Here is an 18,458-nt window from a genome sequence, read left to right as displayed (position 1 = left end):
CCTGTTTGCCTGTGACAGACACTACCCTGAGCCCCTCCGGGGTTTTAAGGTGATTTGGCGTAATGCTTCAGGAAATTGGGATTGATTGTCGTGAAGAAAACAGTATGGTTGAGTGTCCGAGAACGGCTTTTACCAGTATGTACTTGAGGAGGATGTACGCGGTTGTCGAACATTCTTAACCCTGCAGTTCCGAACCCCAATCTCACAAAGTTATACGATATTTGAGGATGTTAGGACGACTGTATTGCAGCCGCTTTGGCTGATGGCCAACATAAACTTCCACTCCACCAGCAGTCGAGCTCAATGTTCAACGTGCGGATGCCAGTGGTTAGCGGATTTGCTGCTTGCCGCTTCTAATTGAAGAACTTGCGACACAAGATGTTCGACGAAATGGATTCTAGAGCAATCGCTGGGCATCCGATGTTGGTCATATCCCGTGCTCGGGCCGGTGACGGGCGTCCTGAACAGTGCAGAAACAGTCCGGAGAAGTCGACACCTGTCCACAACCGATAGTCAGAATGAAGAACTGATGATTAGGTACCTATCAACTTTGTAGTTCAATTTATGACGAGCAGTATTCTTGTTGCCGTAGTTAGTGATGGACTAGAATCATTGGAGAATAAAGAAGATTCTAGATGAGGGGACCCGTCGGTGACACCTGGCTGATGATGATGTTGATAGCTCATGTAGACGGGGGAATACCATGAGTCGAAAATCTGGAAAGTCTTGTTCCGGGCCCGTCTCATAAATGTATCCGATGCTGCTTTCCTCGGTCTTCTGCAACTGTCCCGCTGAACGAAATTTGGTTGAAGTCATGATGATCGGCTTGCGTCTTTCGAACTCCAAGCTCGACGAGAAGGAACAACCGAGACAAAGAAAGAATCGATGAAAGTGAAGATGGCAAAGTGGCAGTGGGTACTGTACCTGGTACAAAGAACAAGACCGACCCATAACTTCATCGTGGTGAACTCTCATTGGTTGTCTCGATATTCAAACAATCCATACAAGCCATATCAATAACCCATGTTCGAAATGTTCGGTTCGTACCCATTCCGGCCCTCCCCGGATTTTCATGACTAACTACTACCTATTCGACTTGACATTTGCAGATTCTTGCTGCTCATTACATATGGAACTGGTCTGTGTCACTGTTGGTATCGCAATTGCAATCTCGGCGTCGCGAAATCGCGTTCATCAAGTCTTATCTTGACACTGCGGAAACGTTCCATTCAAGCAGTCGTCAAGTCACGAGATTTTCTAGCTGTCGCCAATTTGTACACTTCTGAGCAACAGCAGATTGTCCTGTACAGTGATCTCGTATCAGCTGTTTGAAGACTCTCTCTTCATTTACCATGCTTGATTCAATTTGGCTGTTGGAAAATGATGAACAACATGACGGTAGAGAGAATCCGCTCTTGCCGGCAATCAGGTGACCGATGTCGTCATCGATGTCGTCCCCGGTTTCCAAGACGCTATCGCGGTGAATCAGTAACGGCTTACCCTACACTTCATCCCGCGGTGGCTGAGAACGGCCCGGAATACCGGAAGCAAGATACACCATTAATTATAGCCGTTTCCTTCCGGCCAACCGCCCCGGGCTCAACATTTTCACGAGGTATCCAGTAGCGCAGCCGATCAATCCCGTATCCGAACCTATCCCTTTGACAGTGAAAGGTTATATTTTTGGTGCGCCACGTAAGATAAAGATACCTGGAGGACACGGTGACGTGGCTTGTCAGTTAAGCACTCGGCTCACAACGCTCGTCAGTATTGCCAAGGCTAGGACTTTCCGATGGAGGTGTCTGCAAGCTCAGGTTGTATACTGCAGAGAAAAGGGGACATCCGCTTCATTCAAAGGTGTATGACGTTCAAAAGAAAAGTTTTCACTATTAAAAGGACGGGATGACCAGAGGCCGAATCGATCCCGGACTGTGAAGTTGGGGGTACAACTAGCTTCCCTACTTAGTTTCCGTCAAGAGCCCAGGCAGTTCGACAGGGCGTGGAGTGGGCCCGGATGCGCCTAGAGCGATCCACAACTTCGTGTTTAGTGCGGTGGATCTTCCAGCCCTTCCCGCTGTCAAAACTGGAGCACTTGCCGGGGTGGGCGACGCTACGTACTGTGTAAGTACATACCTGCCAAAGCGACTGGCATCTAATTTCTCCCTTCGTGCGTCTTCAACGGCGCCATGTCTCATTTGAGCAGCAGAGCTCCACGGTCACGTTATATCATCTGTTTCTAGACTAGCTGAACCACTCGCAACACTACGCTCCATGACCATTCGTTGTACAGCATCCTGATACCGCTTCTACTCGCTCGTAACAGGAATGCTCAGACCGGGAAGGCCACACCTTGTGCGGGCATCTTGAGCTTGCTCTCAGTTCCATGTGCAGCATCTTGCCAACTGGATTGGCTGAACAACCTTGCATTGTCCACAAAACATCTCTGTACGACTAAGCAAATACGGTTTAGTCGGACCGGGAAGCTGAAGAAAGTGGACTGTGGTCTAAACTAGGTAACACGACACAACTGGTCAGAGCACTTGAAAACGACCACCAACCTTTGTCCTTTTGACCGGGCACTCACCGGTTATGAGTTTCACGCAACGATACCATGACCTAGGGGCAGCCGGCTGGTCGTTAGGAAGTGTTGATCCGATACCCATCATGGCAGCTCGTCGGCCGAAGTCTGCAGGACACCGCACTCACCCAGCCGTCATCCGGCAACGGCGGTTGAGTGTTGCTCCGTGGGCTGGAACTGCTAGTGTACACATCTCGTGGCCCGTCCACTCTCGGGCTCTTGGCGCTATCCGACATGACCCCCCCGTGCCACCATCAGCCTTTTCCCCGTCGCTTCCTGCAACAAGCTAGCAACCATAGGAACCCTGGCTCTGGAATGGGCAAGCCTGATTTGGTGGTCAACCTTGCCACCATGTAACGTACCTATTCGACCTTGTCGTGGAGCTGGCGAGCTGAAGCCTGAGATGGGGCGGGCCAACGTGCCCCGGGATCATTGTTCCTGTTCCGTGCCTAGTTCGCTGGCTGCGCAGCTGAAAGACTTCGTGCGGTTACACTTGTCTCTGCAATGGAGCGCAAGTGCCCTGTTGCTTGGTGGATCAACAGGAACAAAAAGAAAGAGGGAATTTGAAATCAGCATCGGAAGTGGGTTCTAGACTTCTCTAAGTTGGTACCCATATGGTTGAAAAGACGCGACCATTGTAGCGCTGAAATCGAATCCTGCGAATCAAACTCCAGCAATCGCGGGTCTTCGAGCTAACGGCTATCGGATCGTAACGCTGCGATCTCCGCACCCACCTCCACAGATTCTGTAGCGCGACACTGTGCTGCATAGTAGTGGAGATCTTATACCCTTTAGGCTGCCGTTGAAGAAATTACAGGTACGAGATCTCACAGCTTACAGCCTTGGTTCAGATCGGAATGCGTTGTGTCGCTCTGATAGGCTGTCACAAGCTTTACTACCGCCGATCCAAATCGACAAGTGATAGATGATACACTGTAGTGTATCTTGGGACTATCATGGCCAGACATGCACACCCCCCCAGATATCTTCAAGATCTAACATGGTAGTGTATTCGCTTGGATCGTGTTCCGAGCATTAGGCTAGGGAGATCCCGGACACCAAATCTTTCCAAAGGACTTTCGTTGTTCATATATTGCCCTGGCTCATGCAATCTTCTAGTGTCGCTAATGGCTAACTCTGGTTTAGATACTTTCGCGGATATCGGAAATGCAACAATAAGGAGTCAATCTCCCCGCAATGGTCGGAGTTGTCCAACCATCCTTTCGCAAAGCGCGGGGCGCTCAGAGTTGCAGCTGGAAAATTGCAGCGGCTCAGCTACACCTCGCTTATCCTTTTATTTTATTTTTTTCTTTTCTGTTTTGATGGAGGAGGTGATTACATCCGTCTATCCGTCCATAGGCCGTTTCGTTAGAGCTCAAATGAGGAAGATGAACAGGGAGTTATTCCATACAGTATGCAACTCGACGATTACTTGTCCATGTATTGGGTATACACTGTATGTAGCTTTCGCCCTGTTGATCGAACGCCATGTTTCAAATGTCGTGATTCCCGCACTGAGACATTGAGCAAACGGCCTGCGACCGAAGGGTTCGCGTTCTTCCATGGATCTCTCCACAGGGCGGTCTATAACGAGGAGAGAAATGATGATCAGTTACGGTGAGACAACTCTCGTTAATCCCTGTAGGATCTTCAAGCGGATTACCAGTTTCGCCAGGCTATCAGCCTTGCCGGGCCTAGTACTGCACGAATGCACAAGTTTGCGAACAAACTTCCTCCAGAACTTATCATGTAAGTCCAGTACTCGAGTCTGGCCCATTTCCCCCGCTGTACATGATGAGTGAGGACTTCTCATTAAACAGTTCGGCCACGGCTACCCGAACATTCATGATGGTCATGATGTCTGACATCATTGAGTGGCATCAAGACAAGGCTCAGTGGTTTGGGCTTTTTCAGCTTGCAGAACAACGAGATATCTCATTTGATCCGCTTCTCCATATTATTGTCAAGAATTCGCAGTGTGAAGTCACCGTCCTATGCGCCGCAAATATTGGCTGGCCAATGGGATATCGCCTAGCCTAAACCATGCGTCTGGCTCCTGTTTGCCACCAGTTGACCATACACAGTAGGGTAGGATCCAGAGGCCCAAAAAGGGGTCCATCATGAATAAGTCCAGCCCATGTTACCCAATTGACATACTTACTGACAGAACTGGTTGTATTTCAATCTTTCAGAGTGGTTCTGTACGCCCTCCAGTCGTGTTACACCTGACCAGCACGAGATGAGGCTCACTAGATGCAGATACGTCACGACATACATTCCATTGTGAAGATGTCGGACTCCTTTGAAGATTCCCTGTAACTCAAAACTTACCTCTAGAAGCACCTTCATCCACGCTCGTTGCATAGGCGTATCGACTGTAGAGCATCCATTTCTCACGGGATGGGGTAGATCCGGGTAGTTACCTATTTCGCTTTTTCTGCGTTAGTTTGTGCGACTAATGCTGGTCTTGGACGCGGCAAGGGCTTTTGATCGACAGGAAGTTTTCTGCAAGAAGAATTGTTTACAAGCCGTTCAATACGTATGGAGCTGAGGACCCTGACCCCATCTGGTGTTTGTTCTCAATTCGTACAGCCTTCCCCTGTTCATTTCCTTTCAGCCGCCAGAACCATGTTAGGAGATTACACCTAGGTAGGTGGGTAGGAATAGCTGCATGTATCCACAGAAGAGGCATGCCACGTATAGTCATCATGCATTCGGTTAGGTATTTTGGTGAAGGAGTATTCTGAAGTGATAACCACCATTTCAACATAGTCCACAAGTTGACGATGTTCCCTTGTTGGTTGGACTTGGTGGATCATGCAAGCTTCACCTACCTTTATTGTCAGGGGCCAAACAAGAAAAAGAAACTTCATCAACCATCGGCACTTGGGAATACACTCAACGATTGGACGACGGGGACGACGAGAAGGCGGAAGAGGTGTTAACCGGAGGAAAGGCGATGTCACCGACAATTGAAGACTGAAAAATCAACACCATCTTGACCTCAATCGAAAGACATAAATACTGGCCTTTCCTCTCCTCAAGTCCAGTCTCATTCTTCTCATCATCATCAGCATCAGCAGCCTCAGAGTTCCAGACATTCTCAGCTCTTCACAACCCTCTCAGCCTCTCACATACCTACAAACAACGCTTCCTTTCAAACATTCTTCAAGATCTTCAATCACCAACCATCAAAATGAAGGCCGGAATCTTCTTCTCTTTCTTCGCTCTCGCCGCCTCGGCTTTGGCAACTCCCATCGCTGCGGGAAACCAACTCGAGAGCCAGGCTGCTCAGATCGATCAGTTGACCACTCTCGTTCGCCAGCACACTGCGAACATGAGTATGTATCCTCCTTTGCTACTTATCTCCGACTTGACTGTACTTTGGCAGGATACCTACTGACCACTTCGAAAACAGACGCGACTGCCGCTCAGTACCCTGAGAACCCCACCCTCGCTCAGCAACAAGATGCCGCCGACAAGCTCAAGCCCGACTTCGAGGCCGTCACCAATGCCCTCACCCAAGCCACCACCACCCTTTCCAAGCGCGAGTTCTGGACTGAGCTCGCTGCTCGCGGCAGCTTCTGTGACGATGACTGCTTGAAGGTCAAGATCCAGGTTCTCATCCTTGAGATCACCTATACCGTCAAGTTCCTCATTGTCAAGCTCGGTCTCGGTATGTTGATTTTCCTGCTTCATGTTCACCCTCTCACCCTCAGGGCAAAGATCTGAAGCTAACATATCCTCAAATAGGCTGCCTCATCCCCCTCCTCACCCCTCTCCTCCTTGCTCTCTCTGGTCTGCTCAGGAGCCTCGACAAGGTTGTCGGCGGTGTGCTCGTCCTCGTCGGCGGTCTCCTCCACGCCGTCCTCGGTGGCCTTGCTGGCGGTCTCCTTGGCCTCATTGGCTTCTAAGCGGTTTCTGAGCTTTGTTTCTTTTTCTTATGGCAAGCAAACAAAAAGAAACATTTTACCGTCCTTTGTGGGGCCTGATGGTTTCACATTTTCGCCGTTCTTCACTCTTTCTTGAGTGAATAAACAACAAAAATCGAAGAAAAGATGGTTTGGAGGAGTGAGCTGGGTTGTGATTGACAAACAGACTGCACCTGATGGAATGATTTGGGCATGATCTTCTTCTTTTCCTGTTCATAGCTTTCTTTTTTTTCGAACACAATCAAGTTCTTGCTTTGGGTTTTCCCCTTTACTTCATGTCTCCAAAGCGAGGAGTCAAGGCAGCTACTAGCCAGTGAATAACTTCGCTTTTTGCTTTGAGTACTTTGTTTATTCTCGGTCTTGGCTGACTGAGAGCAATGAGTGACTAACATTTCTCGTCACCACGGAGTTTTATGAATGATGGAATGCGGTACCGGAAAATCAGCAGTCAATGTGCCTTTCCTTCGATGCTTCGGATACCAACAATTCGCCGGCCCTCGCTGGTCCTTACTGGGGTATCGCAAAAAGTGAAAAGCTTGTACGCACAGTTTTCAAATTGTATCGCCATCAATCTGAACGGCCTGATGTGACGGATCTTGCGTTTTGTGCTGATCTTGCATTGGTGCAATGGTAATGACGATCATTTGAGTGGGAGTCAGGCTGATGATTGGCCAACGTAACCGGGAGGCTCTCCAAGTGCCTTCAACGTTGTACTTGCCCTCTTCCTTTGGGCCGTTGGGCATCTTGGCAAGACCTCAATATGGAAACCTGCTTCCTGAGGTCTTCCATTTTGGTTCTAAATCGAAGAAATTCTAGTCCACCAGGGATGTTAGCGAGTGTTACACAACGCACATTGGGTGGCCAAATTTGCTGAGCTATCCAGGCCTGGGAGCAGCATAAAGCACTTCCGTGATGCTGGCCGGTAAGTCGGCAAGCCGAGTGAAGAGCCAAAACAGTCTGCCAAAAGGGAAAGAGAAAAAAACTACTGGGCTCCAAGGCAAAAAAAGTATATCACCCGGGCCTGGAAGAGGCCAGATTTCGACCTTCCTTTCATCTTCTACTAATGAGGCAGGTCAAACCTACCTCTACCATGCTTCCTAACCAGTAAACTGCACAACATCATGCACATATTGCAGAGGTAGTTGGCAAGAAGAAGCGAGGACCGTCTTCTGTTGCTACTCCACTTATAGGAAGGGAAACCCTTGTTCATGCAGGGATGGAGGACACCCACCGGGCCAGTGGTGGGAAGGAGTTGACGACGGCTATGAAGGCAACACTCAGCGGACACTGAGGACTGAGATTTTTTTCGGGTGACGGGAAATGGAGAGAAGTGTGCAACAACAAGATTATGGATCTTGATCATATCTTCCGTGGCTTGTAGATGGTGAATTTGTGGGATAATCGTATGTAGTTATTGACATGAAGAATACATTGAGGGGAAAGCCCTCGTTTTTTCAAACTTTCCCATCCGACAGAAACACCACACAGTTCCACGATCGGAACTGCCAAAGACGCAAAGTCCAAAGAACCTAATCATGCATCGATTTCTCTTCAAACTTCAAAAGGCAAGTGCAGTGCTTGTACTCTGTGGTCGAGGAGTGCCTCCACTCGGACACGACTTAAAATGACGAAGCTGTCTATGGAGCGGGAAGAATCAGTTGACAAGATGTCGCTGCATAGCAACGTGATAGGCCAAAAAAGGCACTTGTCATTCTCTTTGCTGTTTTTGCTTAAGGTACTCTTGCTCATCATCGAGATGGAGGGAGATACGTCAAAGCACAAAGTGGAAGCCATCAGGCGTAGACGACTGAGACTTCAAGAACCGATTGTACCCGAGTCGCAACTTCCAAATCTCTACACCTTGGGTTGAGACTTGCCCCAGGTCACAAACTGTGAATCAGCACTGCATGTGACCTGGTTGTTCCACTTGGAAGGAGAGTTTGTCAGGTCTGCACTTGCCGCGATGACTCCTGTCTGCTGGTCTTTTTTGCACTCTTCATTTCCTTCTTCCAACTTCCTTGCGATGCTTTGGCGGATATTGCTGTCGCAACCATTGGGAATAAGACTGCCAAACTTTCTGCTTTCAGCATCGTAGCGCGGCAGTTCAAGCCTTGCAGACATGAAGGACACATGCCGCATGGCTGTGTGGCTGTGGTGTGCACGAGGTGAACCCAGAATGACTTCGAATGGGGGGTTGATAAGTGACCCCAAGTCAACAGATATTCAACACAGACAAGTGGCAGCGTGGTCGAGCGGTGTGGTGTGCTGAGCTCTCATTGCACTTGTGTACAGAGGGTTGTGCACCACATGCCTTGTTGGAGCCCCCGCCCCCGAGGGGACGCCGATGACTCCCCCGCGACCGCCTACGACCGCCCACGAACGCTACAAACGTAGCCTAAGGTCCCCTAACGGCGGGGGGAACTCCAGGGAAGTACTTCTTGAGATGGCGTCTTCCGGCTATGCAAAATAGGGCTCTTCTACTCCCTTCCATCTCACGTACGTCAGCCGTTCGATCCCTGCTCTTGTCACTTTAATTTTTTTGCATCTTTTTCGCACTTTTTGGTTCTGGGGCGAAGCAAACAACCGCAACGCTTTCTTTTGCATGCGTCATGAAATGAAGAAACGTTGACGATGATGAAGCTATCATCAGATCTTGGCATCGCTTAGCGTATAATTGTATGTATGACTACCCTGGTTCATCGTCGAAGTGTGGATGCATCGTGGACAACGACCATCCTTGCTCGTCCCCTGGCCCCTTCTTCCTCCCAAGCCTATCGCAACGTCACTTCCTTCGGCCATCACGTTCGCAGTGCAGGCGTCATCACCAGACCAGGATTTGAACTTCGCAGCAAACGAAGAGCGATATGTCCGTACCTTATGCTTCGACAACGATCGCTGGTCAAGTTCGATCCGTCTGTCCTGAAACTCATGAAATTCCGCCCCGGTATAACTCCCTATTACCCATCAACATCTTACAAGCATCCATTTACTCGGCGTAGGAGGAAACTGGCCAGTGACCAGGCTGTCTCGCGAAAAGCACAGCAGCGGTTTGCAGCATCGAGTCGCTCTTCGCAACCAACGCCAATCGTCCCATTCTGCAGCCTGTAATTTATGATGAACGCGTCTATTTCTTGTAATCCGAGAACATCGCACTCTTAGTATATCAATGATCGATGGATTAGTCGCCTCGAACGGCGATGATGTTGGTGTTGCTGTACAACGAGGGATTGTAAAATTCGCAAACAATGACGGCTACTACTCTGTTTGATTAATGCTATCAATGTGCTACTGGTATGAGGTTGAGATCGTGCAGTCTTGATTACAAATTCTCGTGACCGCATCCGAACCCTTCTTCAACGAACGAACGGAGAACGCCACGTTTGACGCTACCATTACGTCGTGGCTCACGATCACGCATCGCTCCTGCCCTCATCACCAAGCAACATGAGCCATGCAAGGAGAACAAGACGGGGGTCTGCATCAAAAATCTATCTAGGCAAGAACCACCGTGACCTTGCACCGACTCCCTCAATCTTTCAGCAACGACCTAAGCACCGTCGTGATCTCAACGGCAGACATCCACCCACCAATCTCTGAAGTAACAGAGGCATAGCGTAGGATTCTCTTCCTGAATAGGTACTGCAGACTTCCCATCAGTACTAGCGACTTACCTCCGACCGTACGGCACTAGAGACAGCTGGGACACCCCACCCCTACATCACCATCCCGACAGTGCAATGTCGCAGCCCCGAAGAAACACCCCCATAATCCCCGTTTTCCTCCCCACAATCACCATCAGCGCCCCAACGTCAAGCAGCTCCTCCGGGTCAAGCTCGTCTGGTTTGGGATCGAATTCGAGCTTCAGCGCTAGTAGAAGCAGCACTGGAAGTAGTGGGAAGAAGTAGTTGAGGGAAGAAGGGGGGACAAAGGATGGGTAGAAGAGGAATGGGGATTGTAGAAATGGCTTGATCAGGGAGTAACGACGGATTGCATTGCTGTAGGGACAGGTGGAATGGGAAACGAGGGGAAGCAGTCGATGGCTGTTCTACGTCCTGGGACGTTCTAGAGGGAAATGGGTAATACGTGAGGGTTAATGTGAGCTGCGAGTGAGAGAAAAAAAAAGAATAGGAAGGAGTATATTCAAGACCATGACAAAGGGAAAAAAAAGGACCTATAGATGCGAGGAAGAGGAGAGTCTAATAATAGATGGAGAGAGAGAGAGAAAGCTGGTGGTTTGGAGCTCGTCCAACAGCCTCAACATCTCTCAAGACCATCTCCTCTTTTCTTGGTCTCGTAAAAAGGAAGTATCGTTCAAGCCCGTACCTCTCTCTACCTACCAAGCACACTTCATGACACTGACCAGCCCAACTTCTGCCTGGCTGGCGATGGACCTCTCTTTGACAATGATTTCCCTTCCATGCCCAGCAGCCATGATCACAATTCTTGAACTCTTGAACCTGTAAGCCCCTGAGCCTCTTTAGTTGCCCAGTGCCTGCCTGCCCGCCTGGTGGGCGGTGGCTGGTGGGTGCCGGTTATGGTACCCCTGAACCCCCCCTGAATGCCCCCTCTTATCGTTTAGACTATTTCGTTGACGTACACATCACCCCTGGTTTGTTCGTTAGCTTGGTACCTACTTACAGGGTTTTCGAACAGGGGGAACAACAAAAAGTAAATGCCTGATAATTATACCGATTATAGAAGGTAATAAAGTGAAAATTGTAAATGATTGGTGATTCTAGTAGTTTTTGGCTAGAAAGAGAGGTTTGTGTGCGTGTGTGTGAATCCCTTCTATCAACTCGTTCTAACGTTAAAATCTAGCGATTTCGGCCAATCAAATCGCGCGAATAGACCTTTCTGACCGTGTTACCCCCCTGTAGAAGGATGTGGGGCGTGTCCTACGCTAACAAACAAACCAGCATTGATGTGTACCTACACTATCCGGCGCATCCCCAACAAAAGAGCACGAACCCACAAAAGTATCTCAAAATGGAACGATGGATGAACAAAACAAGATTCCGTAGATCGTCAACGGCATTCGAGAACCGAAAGAGAACCCCATTTTCTCCTTTTTTTTTTTTCTTTCTTCCAACCTTCCATGAGGGGTTGGTGATGATCGTCGTTGTTCGTCATCATCGTCGTTCGGACGGACACAGGGGCACACAGTAGGTACAGTACGCATGTACATGTACATCAAGGCTGAAAAAACTGTTAGTGCGGGACGCATTCCTCCGTTCTTTTTTACAAGGGAATGACAGGGGTTTGCAAGGCATGCCACGTCCATTTTCACGCTATGATTGGCTGAATTCACCTAAGTTTGTTAACAAAGTTAATAGGAAGGATCTGAACACCTGCACACAGATTTTCTTTATTCTGGCCCAGGTAAAAACGCCATAATTACGCAGAGCTTCATCGGTGGAAGATTTCCCTGTGAATAGGTACCGAGCTAACAGAGCTGAAGAAGATTGGTGTACAGAGAGCGTAAGTGACAGATCAGCCCCCCCGCCCCCCCCCCCCCCCCTTCTCTTTGTGCCTTGGAAGATACCCCTGTACATTGTGCACTAACAGGATTACACTAAACAATCAGGGTAAACGAGGTAAGGTACAGGGATCCAAACCGTTGTCGTTCGTTCGGTCCAACCGATTCAATCAAAAACAATGAAACGACACGATGGGAAAAAGAAGGAAAAAAAAAAAACGTGCCTGCCACGTGCTAATGTGGCATCGTAGTTGTGCCGCGTTGCCGGTCTACCGGTTTTGTGCTCGGTTTTGCCGGTTTGTACACTACGGTTGAACGTGAAGTTGAGGAGAGCGGAGTGACCGATTGATTGTTCTGTCGAATAACCCTTGTTCTCTTCTGTTCGTGTATCATTACCTTGGTGAATCGTGTGATGGAAGGGTGACACGAAGCTGCCGGTGTCTGAGGCCAGCTACGCAGCTACACGTAGCGTGGACCTAGCTTTCTAGGTGACAACGATCAGGAGGATGACAGGTCGGTGCAATGAATCGGGAGAATATCAGTGAGGTGTGACAATGCTGTCCTTCGGAGCTCACCGCGCGAGGTATGCAACAGCTGTATACATCATTCTGTGAGGCGTTGGAAGGTTTAGCCAGCCATGTAAATGTGCAACACAGGTACAGGGTTCCAGTGGTGCATCTGATGGAAGAAAAAAAGAATGCCAGTGTTCACTAGAAGATATAGTGTGGAAAGCCAGTATCAATCCTGCAGATAAAGTGTTTGCAAATAAGCGAATCCCTTCCAATTTCATTCAGTGATTAGATCATTAAGACAATGACAAAACATTCGTCGCTAAGTCCCCGTCGTTGAAGGCTAGGTCTTGGCTGTTGTTTCCAACTAGGCTTGTCCTTCAACCCCACTCTCCAGTGTGTCCTCTTTCCCTGATGCCCTCTTAGTAGAGGTAGGCTCGTCCCTGACAAAATTGATGGCACCCCAGCCACCACCAATATATCAACCAGAACACCACGAAAAAGACCATAAAAATCAACGATTTTTATTGCATTTAATGCCCAGTAAGGGCACCCTCTAAATCTATACAATCTTGCAATATTTGAGGTATCTGGTCAATCCAAGAATTAATAGTTTCTTGCTTCAAGGCTGCCCAGCCTTCTTCAGCTAGTTGTATTACCTCTGCATCGTTCCATTTACCCCTTTTACGAAGGTACTGCTTTGGTGACTGCCAGGCCTTTTCGATAGGTGAGAAATCAGGGGAATTACTGCAGTTGAAATAATGCTGGAGACCATTCCTTTCCTTCCATTCTTTTACAATATTCCTTTTCCGGCCAATAGAGGTACTTCCTCCCGTCCCGTGGCCGGAATCTCCATCCTCCTCCAAGACGAAATCTTCTCCCTTTCTTAGCCATTCTCCAACTACCGGCTCAAGAATCTGATCTCTATAGCATTGGAGAGTCATCTTCCCATTGTCATTGCCCGAATCGTACCAAATGAGAGGAGATTTGAAATTATATCCAATGGCCGCCCAACAATGAACTCTCTTTTGATCTTTTTCGGCCGGGGCTTCCTTCTCGATAATGCAATCAGGATGCAATCGTTCTCCTAGTCTCCGAATAACCCATATCTTCCCTTGGGGACCCCAACCAAAGTAGCATTCATCTGAGAAACGGATCCTCCGCCAGGCCTCGGAAGTTGGGTACTTCCGAAGCATGTCAATTGCCCATTGAAGACGCTTCTCTTTGGACCTCGGAGGGATGTACTCTTTTTCGCAAGCAATGCATCTCCGGAAACCAATAGATTTCAATGCTCTTTGAACGGTCCTCCCGGAGACAGATCGGGGTAGATCAATCCCGGCAGCGTCAGGTAGCCCCTCATAAGGGATGGTTCTACCATCAAAGCCATGGTTGACAATGAACTCTTCTAATTTTAAGAGCATCTCTTTGGTGAAGGTCTTCTTTCTCCCTCTAGTCTCGAGATAAGTAGAATGAAAAGTCCGGCCATCGTCTCTATCTTTTTGGGCAAGGATTCTGAAGCCGGTTCGCCTCGAAATGCGATACTTTTGGAAGATATCGTTGTATTTGACAATAAAATCAGGGTGGTCTTGGTCGAGGCCTTTGCTTTTGATCTTCTCATTGTGGTCTTTTGCTTCGTCGATAGCAGCGATAAGCCGATTCTTTTTAGGGGTAGAGAGAGCAGCTCCTGTCATTGCATTGGAATCTGGAGCATCTCATTGTAATAGAAATCACTATAGAAAATGGATCGTGAAAGAGAAAAGGTCATGTCTTTTGATGGTCTTTTTTCCAAGTGGTGAGGTCTGCCAAGGCTTGGTGCAGGGGTGAAAACCTGGAAGCGGGTGCCATCAATTTTGTCAGGGACGAGGTAGGATTGACGTGGTTTTCCTTTGCAAATCCAGCCCAATATACTCCGGCAAGCAAATTATCGTTATGATCATCCCTGTGCTATTTCCTCCAATAATAATCCGTAACCAATTGTAAACTCCGTATAAAATGCCGCCAAAAAAAGTACAAATTCTCCATGATGTGATGCCCAAAAAAAAAAAAAAAAAAAAAAAAAAAAAGATAAAAAAACCACAAAGTTGAGGGGGTCGATCCGAACTATCGACGTCGGCCAGCATGTCGAAAAAAATGCTTGAAAGTTACATGAAGCCAAATTAAGGGTATAATACGCCTGTTGGTGGATGATAGTCGCCGAATCGATGCTGAAAAGTGCTGCTGATAACGCCCGCTTGACCGATAAATGCAAATGCGCCACTTCTTTCGTGTATGTGTGTGCTCCATGTCGATATCTCGACCGTAGGAAGGCGAAGTTGTTGAGGCACAGGTAGAAATGTTCATCGCCTGAATATGCTGAGCCACCAACTCTTGCGCCTCCGATCACTACGATCATCAGTCTTCTCTGCGTCGTCCTCCTCAAGGTCCAGACGGTACCGCACCACGCTCCCTCGGTCGTCCTCAAATCCAACATGCCTCTTGCTGGGAGGCACTACGCATTCTGGCACAATGTGACGCATGAACCATCCGCGCACGCCCCGGCTGGCAGCATCGATAGCCGCATATTCCATCCTCCTGGTAGAGTCGCTGGTCCAATAGTGTGTTGTCTGCGGTGGTAAGGGATGAACATGTGTCTGCGCGGACTCGTCCTCATTCACCTCGGCCTCGTCGATGGCATATTCGGGGTTCGAGGTGGTGAAGACAGGGAACTCAAAGTACGTCACTGGCTGCTGAGACTGGGTTGGACGACACTGGTAAGACCGACGATGTGAGACGGTCTTGCCAGCTTTCCTGCTCGAGCGAGTGCCGGGGTTTGTGTCGGTTGAGGATCGTTGAACGGCTGGTCTTGAGCGCCGCTTGGCTGAAGTGGAAGGCGTCGAGAGAGTAGATGATAGGTGGCACGATGAGCGAGATTCTTTGCGTTGAATAGATGCGTAGCCGGAATCTTGGCGACGCATTTCCTGGATGGGCGGTGGAGGACGGTCCTCACTAAGGGTTTTTGAGAGCGGAGCATGGCAGACGATGGTGGTTTGTTGCGAGTTGACTTCGGGTTCATGGGATTCGATGTCGTTGAAGCTATGATATGTCTGGTTGGATACCATGCTCACACGGGAGAGCGGGCGGTCACAGGACAGCTGAGTAGCCATGGTGTGTATAGATGCTAATGTGTGACCTCTGTTGGAGCATAAAGCAGGCCGGGAACCCTCGAAGAGGTCCGGAGGCCACCCACGATAAATAAACAACGGCGCTGGAGCCGGACGGGGGGTGGATGGGCCCTTTTTCTTAAAGCTTCGATCGTTGGCAGGGATTCCTAGAGGTATATTTGTCGGACTTGGGAAAGGGCACTTGTAGCACTTGTGAGCCCAAAAGTTGCGGTCAGCGATCGCGTGTTGGTCTGGGCCTTGTCTTGGATCCAGGAAGACAAGACGCCGGCGTATATTTGGGGCAGGATGACCGAAATCACCAGCAAAACCCCGGAAGCGTTCGCAGCAGGGAAGCCTGGAGATGGGCGAATGAGCTTGCGGAATTGGAGAGGGAGCCACTGGGGACAACAAGGCCAAAAGTCCCATTGGCAGAAAGGGGCAGCGTGTGAACAGGAAGGTCTGCCGGGGAAGCGCGTTAGCGGGATGCAGCCGACCCTGGACTGCAGCAGAAAAGCAACCTCTCTTGGGGACCCCCAGTTTGAAGTAGCCAAGACGAAAAGAAATTAATTCGAGAAGGCGGCTGGAAATTTTTCACTTGTAAAGCTGGGGGAGCACTGATCGAGGTTCGGCCCGTCCAAGCGGATGGTCCTCCGGGCTCCAAAAAGGTAAAAAGGAAGGCTCCGTCGACGATAACGGCTGGCGGTTCTAGCGGTTCTACCTGGTATCTATCCTAGCGGTTAGAGATAAGATTACCTACGAGGGGCCGGGAGCTGTTGGTGATTTGTGTATCGGTTAATGTCCACTTTGCTTATCCGTTCGTCAACGTTCTGCTGATCGGGAACGACAGTCAGTCAGTCAGTCCACAGTCAGTGATGGTGACGTTGTGGGCGAATTTCCACCAGTTCCATCCGGTGACCGAGGCGCGAATCGCAGCTTGGACGATTTGGGTATCGCGGGTACATCTGTTGAGCAACAGTCCACGATGGGACTGGATCCCAAGAGGCGGTCAGGCCGCAGAGAGACAGGGCCTTGAGCGTTGTCTCGACAGGGAGTCGGACAAGCCCGGGTCGGTCGGTCGGACAGGGCCTTTTCTTAGGTCTTGAAAGTGAGTTGCAATGCCCGTTGCAATGCACGTCGAGTGCCGGGAGCGGAGAGCGGGGCGGCCGGTGGAGCTCGTGAACGGAGCCGGAGGTCCAATGGCCGCTGTGATTTGCCCACTCGTCCGTAGAGCTATCTGCTCACTCGATCGAACTGCTGCAGTACCCCTCGATGCTGCAAGAGAACTGCAAAAAACTGCAAGGGCGCTGACCTCGCGGGGGAAAAAAATATGATTGCAAAATTTTTTTCGTGGATTGTGAGTCAGACCGTGGGTTGAAATTATCCAACTCTGCTGCACGTCGCCAATCAAATAAAGATAGCTGTTTCGATTATGCAGAGAAAAGAGGCTGGGGAAATGGTAAATCTTTTACACACGTCAACGTTTAGGACATGGTTGCTGTAATGGAGAAGGAAAAGACTGAGAGTGTGGGGAATTGCCACGAGCTCGCCGTTTATCACGTTGTCCAGCAATGTGAGCAATGGTGCAATGGGAAGGGCTCCGCCGTTAGCGGTGAACTCGAGTGAACTCGTGAGGGCGGGTGGATGGTGGGCTGTCTGCTCTTCTAAAATGGAAATATTGACTCTTGGAAAACTTCTCAGCGTCACAGACCAAGGCGGGTTAGGTAGCAGCCAAGACGCATGGAAAATGTCTGTGATATTGCGCCATCCGATGTCGCTGGCTTTTGTTCATTTGAATTTTCGTGGGTGCCAGTGTTTACACCTGCATCGTTTTAGACTATATGCAGTGACCACTGTGGTGTGTAGTATGTAGCAGGGGCGGCCCGTGAGTCCGTCTTGTTTATCTCACACAGAAAAAGAGGTTGAAGGATGAAGCGTCAGGACGGGGTGGACGGGGTGGACGGGCTGGTGATGCCATCATTGGGAACGCAAACAGGGTCCGGAGGTTTCAGCGCTACCACGGTCGTCGCCGGGAATCGCTGTCAGATGCAAATCGAGAGAGATGGATGCCCTGTCATTATCTGGAAGTAATAATGGCATTTCATATGATGGACGTTGCACATCTCCAATGCCGACCCGAGCGACGTCGCGAAGCAACCTTTCCATGTGAAGCGACCCTGCTGGCATTTCCGTATCCATCACGGACACTGGCATGGAAGTTTGTCGTGGTGCGACTTGGTGTACCTGGATGGCGATGACTTTCACATGTCGGACTGTGCCGAATGTCGCACTTCAGCAGGTTGGGGGGTTGTGTGGTTGTTGTCCCTCGAGGTTGCACAGCCAGACTGAGGGGAAGCCCCGCGGCTCCAAGACGGGAGGGAGTCAAGGAGTTGAGTGCCCGAGGAGTCCAGGTCCAGGCGGGCTGAAAAGAGGATGGGATGGGATGGAATGGATTCAACGTCACGAGCTCAAGTGGCACGACCGAACAAGTGCCCGCTCGCCCTGCTCCGCACGTTGAGTCTGTGAGTTGTCGGTGTCTCACAACCGCCCAAAGCTGATCTGCTGTTTCAATCAGATCCTCAAAGTCGTTGTCCAGGAGGTTCGGCAAGCGCACACGCGTTTTCATGAAGAAACGCTTCTCTCCAGTCAAAGTTCACTGACTGTCAGTGTGCCGTGACTGCCCCTGCAGAGTCCGAGCCTGCTGTGCCTGCCCTGCCGTCCCTTTTGCCCAAGCAACCAATCGAAGACCGGAAGTTCTTCCGGCTCGCTTACCCGGTTCATCCAATCACCGTGAGGCATGTGACAAGTTTGGGTATCTCATCGTTT

The 18,458-nt window shown here is 49.7% G+C and overlaps 4 protein-coding genes and 1 non-coding gene across 5 annotated transcripts; 3 read left to right on the top strand and 2 right to left on the bottom strand.

Moving 5' to 3' along the window:
* Positions 1-1,411: 1,411 nt before the first annotated feature.
* Positions 1,412-2,636, top strand: NCU14173. The gene is made up of 2 exons (XR_897962.1): positions 1,412-2,121; positions 2,241-2,636. It is a non-coding gene; the product is annotated as a ncrg122 (non-coding RNA).
* A 2,862-nt stretch (positions 2,637-5,498) lies between these two features.
* On the top strand, positions 5,499-6,776 carry NCU05567 (hypothetical protein). Its single transcript, XM_955436.2, has 3 exons — positions 5,499-5,919; positions 5,997-6,254; positions 6,332-6,776. The coding sequence occupies exons 1-3, from the start codon at positions 5,775-5,777 to the stop codon at positions 6,490-6,492; spliced, it is 564 nt and encodes a 187-aa protein (XP_960529.1). The 5' UTR covers positions 5,499-5,774; the 3' UTR covers positions 6,493-6,776.
* Positions 6,777-10,228: 3,452 nt separating this feature from the next.
* On the bottom strand, positions 10,229-10,942 carry NCU05568 (hypothetical protein; the record flags this gene model as incomplete). Its single annotated transcript, XM_955437.1, has 2 exons — positions 10,229-10,505; positions 10,848-10,942. 2 exons carry the CDS (start codon positions 10,940-10,942, stop codon positions 10,229-10,231), a joined length of 372 nt encoding a protein of 123 aa, XP_960530.1.
* A 2,317-nt stretch (positions 10,943-13,259) lies between these two features.
* On the bottom strand, positions 13,260-15,880 carry NCU05569 (hypothetical protein). Its single transcript, XM_955438.2, has one exon. The coding sequence runs from the start codon at positions 15,636-15,638 to the stop codon at positions 14,832-14,834; it is 807 nt and encodes a 268-aa protein (XP_960531.1). The 5' UTR covers positions 15,639-15,880; the 3' UTR covers positions 13,260-14,831.
* Positions 15,881-16,507: 627 nt separating this feature from the next.
* On the top strand, positions 16,508-17,258 carry NCU05570 (hypothetical protein; the record flags this gene model as incomplete). Its single annotated transcript, XM_955439.1, has 2 exons — positions 16,508-16,705; positions 17,121-17,258. The coding sequence occupies 2 exons, from the start codon at positions 16,508-16,510 to the stop codon at positions 17,256-17,258; spliced, it is 336 nt and encodes a 111-aa protein (XP_960532.1).
* Between the last annotated feature and the right edge of the window lie 1,200 nt (positions 17,259-18,458).

The sequence above is a fragment of the Neurospora crassa genome, linkage group VI (genome assembly GCF_000182925.2).
Source record: "Neurospora crassa OR74A linkage group VI, whole genome shotgun sequence".
In the NCBI taxonomy this organism is placed as follows: Eukaryota; Fungi; Ascomycota; class Sordariomycetes; order Sordariales; family Sordariaceae; genus Neurospora; species Neurospora crassa.
This window is presented reverse-complemented; position numbering and strand designations above follow the sequence as displayed.